Here is an 11147-nt window from a genome sequence, read left to right as displayed (position 1 = left end):
TTTCACAGAAGTGGAGCAAGAATTCGTTTTTGCTTTGACTAAGTATAGCTTAAAAACCTTTATCAGGTTAAGGTAGGACTATTCTCTTTCTACTTTGCAAAGGGTTTGGTTTTTTTGTATCAGGTGTTGACTTTCATCAAATGTTTTTTCTGTATTAATTATTTGCTCTTTCAATCAATGTGGTGAAATACATCAATAAATGTTCTAATCTTTATTTTACCTGTTTTTCGTGCTGTATTCGATTCCCAGAATTCCCAGAGCTAGAGTAACAAAATGCCACCAACTTGGCGATCTAAAACAACAGGAATTTACCTGGGCAGCTCTGGAGGCCCCAAGTCAAGGCACCCATAGTCCCACCCTCCCTTTGAGGGCTCGAGGGGAAAATCCTTGCCTCTTCCAGCTTCAGGTGGCTCTAGGCATTTTTTTTAAATTCTCACCCGAGGAAATGTTTTTTTCCATTGATTTTTGATTTTCAGAGAGAGGGATAGATAGAGAAAAATACCGATGTGAGATTGGTTGCCTCCTGCATGTGCCCCGAAGGCCCTGGTGGGGGAGGAGCCTACAACTGAGGTAGCTAACGTGAGATCTGAATCAAACCTGGGACCCTTCGGTCCCGTCTGAAGACCAATGCTCTATCCACTGAGCCAAACCAGCTAGGGGCTCCAGGCATTTCTTGGCTGTGGTTCCATAACTCCAACCTCTGCTTCCGTCTTCACATGGCCTTCTTTTCTCTCTCTTCTGTGTCATAAGAACACTACTCATTTGATCTGTAGCCCACCCAGAATGATCTCAAGGTCCTTAATTACATCTGCAAAGACACTTTTCAAAAAAACTGCAGTTCATAGGTTCATTAGGGTATAGACACAGCTTCTTGGGGGCCACCATGCAATCTGCTATACATGCCCATAGGGGAACAACTGAATGATGTTCTAAGGCTTTTTTTTTTTTAAGCAGCCTGCTCATTTCTCTTTTCCCTGAGATAGCCAATTCCAAATCTTTCTTTAAAAATATATTTTATTGATTTTTTTACAGAGAGGAAGGGAGAGGGATAGAGTTAGAAACATTGATGGGAGAGAAACATCGATCAGCTGCCTCCTGCACACCCCCTACTGGGGATGTGCCCGCAACCAAGGTACATGCCCTTGACCGGAATGGAACCTGGGACCTTTCAGTCCGCAGGCCGATGCTCTATCCACTGAGCCAAACCGGTTAGGGCCAATTCCAAATCTTTTTGCTATTTTTTGTTTTATTTTGCTCTTAGTATTTATCATCTATTTCCAAATCACATGCTTCTGTTGCTATTTCATAAATCTTCAGTTTTAGGTACTTATTACCTATTATTTACCAGCTATAAAATTTAAGGATTGAACTTCTTTACCTCTGTGCCACTATGTATATGTTCACAGGTTCTGTCCTTGCATCCTTCTGATGTAGTTACATCATGCTTTTGGTTAGATTTATTCACTGGACAATAGTTACTGAGTGCCTTCGATATTCCAGGCTCTCTCCTAGAGGCTGGAGGTAAAGCAACGAATAAAAGAGGAAAAAATCCTCTAAGCTCATGGGCTTTGCAAATCTAGAGGATCCACGTCCGGTGTTTGGATTATCATGAGATGCTAGCCAAGCTGACTCGTGGCATTCTAGTATTTTTCTTTCTTGTACAGCTTTTGACTGTCCCTGAAGTTGTCTTATTTGCTCATTTTCCTATGTATAGGTCACTAATCCCTCTCCAAGTTCTCCTTCGGTGTGAGCACTTTAAAGCTATCAACATCCATCAAAGTGTCATTTTACTGCATCACACAGGCCTGATATGGAGTACAGTATTCTGTGTTTTTCAGGTCTCAATATTCCCTAATTACCATTATGACATCTTCTCTGATCCTAAAGTATTTCAAAGGTGTTTCAAAAATTCCAAACACACGGGCTTACCCTTACCTGTGCTCTGCCCCATTTCTCCTTTGCCCTCACCACCAAGCCTGCCAGGCAAATGCCCTGTGCTTGCGACTCCTAATTCTTAGGCTCCAGGCTTCACTACCCCAGGGGTTGGGTTTGAGCCCTGTATTATCTCTAAAAACTTTTAACTTACACAAATTAAATGAGTTCATTCACATAAATAATATGAGGTGAAATTCCATTACTAATACCAGTTTGGTAACATCTTTCTAGTCTTCTTCCTTTGCATTTACATTCATATCCATATACTTCTAGAAAACAGCATTTTTGCCTTTGGCATGTGAGATTTCTTTAAATAGTATTGACCTGTATGTATTGTTTTGTCACTTCCTTTTGGCCCTTATGATGCCTTAGAACAGCGGTTCTCAACCTGTGGGTCGCAACCCCTTTGGCGGTCGAACGACCCTTTCACCAGGGTCGCCTAAGACCATCCTGCATATCAGATATTTACATTACGATTCATAACAGTAGCAACATTACAGTTATGAAGTAGCAACAAAAATAATTTTATGGTTGGGTCACAACATGAGGAACTGTGTTTAAAGGGCCAGAAGGTTGAGAACCACTGCCTTAGAAGGTTCTCTATGACAGTTCAGATAGATGTTTTGTAAAACTGCCGTATTATAACACTTAATATGCAGATTCCTAGGTTTTTAAGAAAGCTATTCTGTTGATGGAAACGTTACAGCCGTGTCTTTTACGCCTGGGAAATGTCCAGCAGATTTTGCCCAGTTGCTCTCCAAAGTGGTGGGGCAACTCACACTCCCACCAGCACTAATGTAGTGTGCCCACTTTCCTGCACCCCCCTCAGGGGTGTTGGCTTTCCACTCCCCAAGTCACCAAAGCTCCTTAGGCATTCCATATTTGTTTCCACCTCAGGGTCTGTCTAGAATGCCATTGGCAGCCTATTTTGAGCTTGAGTCCATGATGATTTTGTTGAGTTACGAAATTAATCAAACTTGGCTTTAGAGCATCATCCAGTACACACACACACACACACACACACAAAATTGCATGTTTGATCCCTGGTCAGAGCATCTCGATGTTTTTCTCTCGCATTGATTTTTCTCTCTCTAAAAAATCAATAAAAAAAATATCCACAGGTGAGGATAAAAAATAAATGAATGAACCCTGGTGTCCTTGGCCATTTTTCTAATATATGTGTCTTTTGCTAGTTTACTTGTAAAGACAAGGGGTATTATTTTGTCATATACTTTGCCAATATTTTTTTTCTTTTGTCTTTCAACAGAAAGTTTAGAGTGGTTTTCTTTGTTGGCGTTTTCAGTTTTATGTTGTCAAGATTACCATCTTTTTCCCTGATGGTATTTGACTTTTGGTTTTTCTTTTAAAAATCTTTATCACCCCAAACATAAAATTGTGATCAAAATGGAAATTCTTTTGGTGTAAGGAATAAAATAATTGTTTTTTGTTTTGTTTTGGTTCCAATACCTGGTCTCATACTAAACTCCCATATACAGGAATTGCAGTTTGTAAGAAAAAAAATATGGCCCTAACCGGTTTGGCTCAGTGGATAAAGCGTCGCCCTGAGGACTGAAAGGTCTCAGGTTCGATTCCGGTCAAGGGCACATGTCTGGGTTGTGGGCTCAATCCCCAGTGGGAGGCATGCAGGAGGCAGCCTATCGATGGTTCTCTCTCATCATTGATGTTTCTATCTCTCTCTCCCTCTCCATTCCTCTCTGAAATCAATAAAAATATTTAAAAAAAGAAAAAAATATGTTAATTTATGGGGTAGCAGGGAAAACATGGGCCTTTAACAAAACACTTGTCCCTGATTGCAGCAAAACTTACCCTTGTCTAGCTCCTGGCACTGTGTAGTAGTAGTACAGGCCTTTTAGGTCAAAAATATTTTATAAATATTGAAAAGAGTATCCCCAAGCCTCATAAACAGTGTGCATATGTGTGGAAATATGCGTCCCATCAGACACCCAGGAGTGACCAACAGTGTGTGACAGTGACAGGCAAACAGGAGGAGAGAGCCCTCCTGGGAGGTGAGCCACTTCCCAGCAGCCTGCAGGCAAGAAGTGGCAACCTTTACCTTCAAAGTCCGGGAAGTAGTTAATTAAGGCTTTGCAGGCCATACGGCCTCTGCTGACACTACTAAACTGCCATGGTGGCACAAAAGCGACCACAGACAGTACATAAATCAGTGAACATGGCTGTATGACAAAATTTTATGGACATTAACATTTGAATTTCTTATAATCATACGAACTTTCATATTCTTTAGATTATTTTTCAACCATTTAAAATGTTTTAAAAAACCCTCCCAAATTACACTTTGACAACAAACACGTGTCAGCCGCTTCAGTATTGTAAATACCCTTGAATGTAATACATATGGCAAGAAATAACAGGGCTTGTCATTAAACGTTAGCTACATTGAGTTTTAAGAAATAAGATTGGAAAAATAAGAACCTTAACACTTAAGCATGGAATAGAGCTTGCCTGTCTTTTTCTCCATTACAAGGTAAAAATTGTCTCTTGATATTTCTGTTTATTTAGCTTAGGGAAGTTTTAACTTAATAATAATAATAATAAAAAAGCAAGAGCAAGTGTAAATCCCTGAGGTGGGAGCATGTCTGAACCGTGGGGAGGAAGCCAGTGTGGCGCCAGCAGGACCAGTAAGGGGAAGAGGAGATCAGAATGGTACCAGGGCTCTGGCCTGCCTGTAGGGACATTCACTTACTGAATATGTTATCCAGCGGCAAAATCCCACGCCATCCTCCAAGGGAAGAGACTCAAACCTGGAGGGAGCAGGAGAAAGGACAGTGGCGAGAGCACAGGAAAGCCCTTAAATCGGCCTTGCTGTCCACCATTGGTCGCTCTGAATGGTTCATCTGCTAGGTCTGTGAGCCGAGGACGGCGGAACGAACCACTCATGTTCTGCTGAAGTTGTTTTCATCCTGATGCACTAGAGGCGGTTCAATCCCGATGGTCCGAGCAGGACACACTACGTATTTCCATCCCAACAATCTCAAGTCCTCCAAGTCTGAGCCTTACACGTGCGGTTGCTAAGCAACGACTGTGGGCGTGGCCCTTTGGGCATAAAGAGTCGGAGCCCCGCCCTTGAGGACGCCGGTATTTCAGGATCTTGATCTTTAAAGTCCTCCCCCTCAACTTTCAATGGGCGGGGCTACGACAGCAGCTGTCACCTCCTCTCCGCCCCGCTGGCTCTCACTTGTGTCCGGGTCTTCGATAACAGCTCTTTTTCCGGGACTTCCTGGTCGCCGTGACCAATCAGAGTGTTGTTTCCGTCCTGGCCGCGGTCGGCCCGCAGACCTCGGCGCTCCTCTACCTACGCCTCTTAAAGGCGCCGCCAACGCCTCGGGAGCCCGGGCGCACCAATTCCTCGGTTCCTGTCCCCAGCTGCAGTATGGAGGCGTCCCACGGGCGGCCTGGGCCCGAGTCAGACCTTCTGACTTTGGGGAGACAGCGAGCCGCGGTCTTCGGCGGCGGGCCGGGCCGACCGCCTTCTGAACCGCCCTCAGGCTTCCGGGTGTCGGGAGAGGAAGAAGCCGAGAACGTTGGAGGCTCGAGCCGCCACGCCAGGGCGTCCCCTCAGACTTCGAGCTACGGCGTCGTCCACTGGCCGGGACCGGAGGCTCCGGAGAACGAGCTCGGCCGCACAGCGATGCTGTGTGGACCCGGGAGCCACCAGGGAGCGCCGGATCCCGAGCACGACCCGCACGGGTCTTCCATCCGCCAGGACCCCGAGCCGCCCGAGGACAAGCCTGTGTCCGAAACGATCAGCCGTCGAGGAGGCCCGGGAGGCGGCGGGATGGATGTTGAGCAGGAGGAGGAAGACGACGAGGGGGCGGCCGGCCGGGCTGGCAGGTCGTTCTCCAGCCGTCTCCAGGACAGCCGCAGCCTGGACGGGCTGAGCGGGGCGTGCGGCGGCGGCCCTGGGTCCCCAGGGGCTGCGGAGTCGGGCGCGGGTGGCGGGCGTCGCGCCACCATCTCCAGCCCCCTGGAGCTGGAGGGCACGGTGAGCCGCCAGGGCGACCTCACCCATTTTGTCGCCAACAACTTGCAACTCAAGATCCGTCTGAGCAGCACCTCTCAACCCCCGCCCCCTGCCCCTGCGCCGCCCTGTTCAGCGCCCTCGTCCACCCCGGCCATCCCCCCCATCGACCCGGACGTGCTGCGGGACCTGGAGCGGCTGAGTCGGGAGCTGGGCGGCAGGGTGGACCGTCTGCTTCGCGGGCTGGGTGGCGCGGTGCAGGAGCTGACAGCCCTGAGCGTGGGCTGCATCCAGACCTACCGCGACGCCGTGGACTCCCTCGGCGAAGCCGTGGACATGAGCATCAAGGGGATGTACACCCTGCTGGCGCGCTGCGAGGAGCTGGAGAGGGCTCTGCAGCCGGTGCAGGGGCTGGCGCGCCAAGTCCGGGATATCCGACGCACCCTGGAGGTGTTGGAGGCTTTGTGCAAGTGACCAGGAGGGCGAGAGAGACCAGGCCAGGGCCCAGTAGGATCCTAAGGACTCTTCAAGATGCATTTAGCAGGCCGGCGTCCACTCGCTGGGCCGTATGCAGGTGTATCTGGGAAGTTCTAAAGGCTTTCCTGGTGGGAGGTGATGATCCTCAGCTTCTATTCAGTTGGCCATCTGTAGCTACGTTGTTTTCCTCAGCTCTTCTCTAACTAAAGCACCGTCCCTGGGAACCCAGGACTTCAGGTCTGGGCTTGAGAGACATGCTAGGTGGGATCAAGAAAGGGGAATAGAGGCCCCAGCCCCCACTGTGCCCACTCTGACTCCAGTATCACATCTCAGGTGCCAGGAGCGATGGGAGTTTGAGTGGTCCTTGGTCACACACCGTGCAGTCAAGGATGCACACCTGCAGATGGGTAACCTCCTGCTTTTGCCCACTGGCCCCCCACCATCCCGTTTCAGCCAGACCAGGGTGGAGCTAGAAGGAATGCATTGCATGGTAGAGGGGATGAGTTGGGAGTGGTCTCACTGCTCTCAGGATTCAGTAGAATTGTTGCTGGTTTTGAAGCCCACCTGTTGTGGAGTGTTCTAATCAGTTTTAACTTTCTGAGTTTTTGTGGAATTAAAGTGCTGCTGCTGCTGCTGCTAAGGCTGAAGCTGTGTCTGTGTGGCGTTACACGGATTGATGAGCCAAAAAGAATGGGAATAAGGGTCCGTCTTTTTCTTGGAGCTCCCTTGGGGTCGGTGCTGGGAGTGAGGTGGGGGACCCAGGCTACGTGGGGAAGGATAACGTTCCGGCTCTTAGGCATCAGTTCTGAGGGGAACTGCAGGACACAAACATGACCCAGAGATCCGATAAAAGCAGAAACGAAGCAAGGTGCTCCAGAAGAGAAAAGGAAGGGATTGTCTTCTCAGATGCTAATACGCCTTAGTCCGGGAGGGACTGGGCGAACTGGACATTTTATCTGTGGAGAAAGATGGGGGAAACTTGTTAGCTCCGTTCCTGATCCCATTTCCCACACTGCACTGATCAGTGCCACATGTATGGTTTGACACAATCTTTGTTCCAACCCCTGGCACCCTTCTGTTTACAGTTCACATAGTAAGTTCCAGCAGCCACCATGTTATGGTCAGGAGATTTAGAAAGAGATCACAGAAAGACATCCAGTTTTGTTTAACTATCATACTGTTTCAGAAAACACTAGCACTTTGGACTGTGCCTCAACAAGTTTCCCTTTTGAATGTAAAGAATTCCGGGGATGGAAATGTTCTAAGAGCCTTTTTAAATTCAACCAGTGAAAACTTAAAAATAAATACTTCCTGGCCCGTACGGGGATCGAACCCGCGACCTTGGCGTTATTAGCACCACGCTCTAACCAACTGAGCTAACCGGCCAGCGGTACTCTGGGCTGCCATATAATACTATATAGAATTCACAATGCGTTCTGCTAGGAAAATTAAAGAATGGGTAAGAATAAACAGAATTAAAGACTAAATTCCCAAGCATTACAAGAAGTATCAGCTACTCTTCTCGCAGTCTTAGCAAAAGACACTACCCACTGAGGCACCGCTGGGATTCGAACCCAGGATCTCCTGTTTACTAGACAGGCGCTTTAACCAACTAAGCCACGGCGCCTAGTGCTACGGTACGTGGGAACCTCATTCCTTGGCCAGGTCAGCTCCAGAGCAGGTAAGTTAATGTCCAGTGCTATTTTAAAACCAATTTTGCCCATACCGGAAAATGCAGAAGGGACGAAAACCCCAACTGTTAGCGAGAATGAACGAGTGACACGGAAATTGAATGGCAAACGGAAAATAAGAGAAATTCTTACTTTCGGATTACAAAATTTGGCATAAATGACACAGGCCGACGAGGATGGGATTCGAACCCACGCGTGCAGAGCACAATGGATTAGCAGTCCATCGCCTTAACCACTCGGCCACCTCGTCCACGACAAGTTACCCTCGTCCGCTCCCTCTGAGGTCTGAACTCTTACTCCGCAATAAATAAATAAAAATGACATGTTGCGAATTCATTCCTTGAGATCCTGCCCAGCACTGCGGAGCCGATACGCAGAACGTTGAACTGACTGAGCTACATTCTCGCCTGCGCGAGCTCCCGACTCTGTTCTGGGTTGAGCGATAGGGAACTTGCGCCGTCCCTACGACCCTGGACCTGCCGCAAAAAACACGCGAGATTGCTGGGCTCTCTCCACGGGACGGCGCGAGGCTTCGCGTCAGGAGACCTCCACTTCCGGCCCCTACAAGGTGCTGCTTCTACTTGACCGCGGGAGCTCATAGTTGAAAATGATGGAAATAAAGAAAAAGCAATCAAAAGCTTGACCCCGACGTGATTTGAACACGCAACCTTCTGATCTGGAGTCAGACGCGCTACCGTTGCGCCACGAGGTCGACCGGCCTCTGGGCTGGTCAGGTCTCCTCATAACCACTGGGTGATGTTGTTTCCAGGTGGCCGGGGTCTCAGGGATCGAAGAGCAAGAGCCTAAGGTCTGCCTGAACCTCCGGCGTCAAACTTGCGTTGTAAGGCGAGCTGGGCACACTGACCCGGCAGTGGCTTTGCGAGCTCCAGGCTCAGCGGTCCCTCCGACCCCTCCCCGGCCGTCGGTGGCCCAGAGCTGGTTACCTGGGAGACCCAGGACTCACAGCACATCAGGAAAGGACATGCGCAAAAACGGATGATTAATAAAATCAGTGCGTGAAAAAGTGATGGGCACTTCATACTGGTTGCCGAAATCTGAGCCCACTACTCAGATTTAACACCAGAAAAAGAGAGAGGAGCAGGCCTTACGTCTCTCCTGCTGTAACGGAGTAAGCACAAGCCACCACTCATGATGTATTTCTACCAGAAAGCTGAACGTGAGACTGATCTGACAACCAGTTCACAGGAAACACAGAGCACAGAGGAATAAGTCAAATGACCCGATCAGAACACAGCCTACGTGGCCCGGTGTCTCCAACAGATGATTGCAAGGAAAGAAAACTAGGAGGAAGGAGGAGTGAGGAGGAAGAACCTAAGAGTAAAAGAGACTTATGGGGGGTGGAGGGCGGAGGCACATATGTAATACGTTCAACAATACAGATTTTTTAAAGAGAGACTATGAGACACATTGACCAAGTACAATGTGTGAACTTTATTTGGACCCTGATTCAAGCAAAGTGTAAAAATCAAAAAACAAAATATGTGTGAGTGGGCAATTTGAACCTATCTGGTGATATCTGGAATTTACTTCAAAATAATCTAATAGGGCTGAGAGGAAAAGTATAAAGGAAGCAAGGTAGGTCTCAAAGGGGATCGTTATACTATTTTTACTTTTACATATGTTTACATTTTTCCATGATAAATTTTTTTCTAAGTTCTTTTATGACCAGTTCAAATGGGAACATGTGGGTTCGAGAGTGAAGGACACCCAGTCACCTGCAGTACCACCTATGACCACAGGCAGGCTCCAAAACTCAAGTTTTTGAGAAGATTTCTCTAGGGCACTTTCTGTGAACCAAGGTCATGGAAAATCACAGGACAGACCTAACTGGCTGCTCACTGTGAATTCACAACGTGAAATGTGACTACCCAATCCTTACTATCTAGCAGTTCCTCTAGGCAGGAAGCCTATTATAAGGCGAATAACTCCCCAAACTTCCAGCTTGCTGGGGCCCCAAATTTGTCATCCTTGCACCCCTCCCGTTTTCTCACCTATTCACAGCCCCTTGGTCAGACCTTCTTATCTTCTTGATTCCTTCCACTTCATTCTACCTTCTTGACCCACCCTGGTCCAATCTCATCCTGGCCTTCCTGGATAACTTTATGGCTTCTTCACTAGCCTTCTGCTTAAAATCTTAAAATCCACTCTCCAGTCTGGCTGGGGTGGCTAAATGGTTGAACATGGACCTATGAACTAGGAGATCATGGTTCCATTCCCGGTCATTGATGTTTCTCGCTCTTCCCTTCCTCTCTGAAATCAATAAAAATGTGTGTTAAAATCCACTCTCCATGTTGCAACCAAAGTTACCTTCTAGAATACAAATCTGACATGTCCCTCCCCATGGCTGCAAGGCTGGAGTGATCCGCCCCTCCCACCTCACCTGAATCTTCTCTTCCCCTTCCATTGCTAGGCTTCAAACACATTAGCTTCTATTCTGTTCAACAAGCTGGGCTTGTTCCCACCTAAAGACTTGGGCACTTGCTGCTTCTCCACCTGGAATGCCCTTTCCCCAGATTTCACACCGACTCCTCTTCATTTTCTTTGTTCCAGGGACCTCACATTGCAAAAGTAGGTCCCAGTCTTTTCCCACTTTCATATTGTGATTGTGCTTTTCCTCTGTGAACAGTCAGACTTGGTGAACTGTCACTGAGGGAACTTGGCTCTGAGGGCCTGGGCTTTCTATTTCCAGGAGAAAAAGCATGTAAGTTACAGAGGGAAGAAAGGCAGGTTCAGGTATGGGGTCCTCGGAAAAGCAGGGGCCGGACAACCTAGGGACACCCCCCTCTCCACGTTCGGTTCCCTACGTCTCCCCTGGCCCAGGGTAGTGGGAGGCCAGAGGGATGCGGAGGAGTGAAGGGGAGAAAGTGTCCATGCCTTGGGCACGGCGGGGCCCTTAGTGGCGAGGACAGCGGTCGGCAGCGAGCAACCCTTGCGCGGAGGCATCCCGGGCCATGTAGTGGGGGCTGGAGGCTGGGGGCCGGGGGGTGCGGTTGGGGGTGGGGACTGGGGGGTGGGGGGTGGGG

General features: G+C 48.4%; 1 protein-coding gene and 4 non-coding genes across 5 annotated transcripts; 1 reads left to right on the top strand and 4 right to left on the bottom strand.

The window, feature by feature from the left end:
* The first annotated feature begins 4412 nt into the window (after positions 1 to 4412).
* Positions 4413 to 7059, top strand: BORCS6 (BLOC-1 related complex subunit 6). The gene has a single exon (XM_006102597.3). The coding sequence runs from the start codon at positions 5348 to 5350 to the stop codon at positions 6407 to 6409; it is 1062 nt and encodes a 353-aa protein (XP_006102659.1). The 5' UTR covers positions 4413 to 5347; the 3' UTR covers positions 6410 to 7059.
* A 665-nt stretch (positions 7060 to 7724) lies between these two features.
* On the bottom strand, positions 7725 to 7798 carry TRNAI-AAU. Its single transcript has one exon. It is a non-coding gene; the product is annotated as a tRNA-Ile (tRNA).
* Positions 7799 to 7965: 167 nt separating this feature from the next.
* On the bottom strand, positions 7966 to 8039 carry TRNAT-AGU. The gene has a single exon. It is a non-coding gene; the product is annotated as a tRNA-Thr (tRNA).
* Positions 8040 to 8271: 232 nt separating this feature from the next.
* TRNAS-GCU lies at positions 8272 to 8353 on the bottom strand. The gene has a single exon. It is a non-coding gene; the product is annotated as a tRNA-Ser (tRNA).
* A 390-nt stretch (positions 8354 to 8743) lies between these two features.
* On the bottom strand, positions 8744 to 8815 carry TRNAW-CCA. Its single transcript has one exon. It is a non-coding gene; the product is annotated as a tRNA-Trp (tRNA).
* Between the last annotated feature and the right edge of the window lie 2332 nt (positions 8816 to 11147).

This window comes from Myotis lucifugus, unplaced genomic scaffold, assembly GCF_000147115.1.
Source record: "Myotis lucifugus unplaced genomic scaffold, Myoluc2.0 scaffold_420, whole genome shotgun sequence".
Classification (NCBI taxonomy): Eukaryota; Metazoa; Chordata; class Mammalia; order Chiroptera; family Vespertilionidae; genus Myotis; species Myotis lucifugus.
The sequence above is the reverse complement of the archived record's forward strand: the minus strand, read 5'-3'. Positions and strand labels throughout refer to the sequence as shown.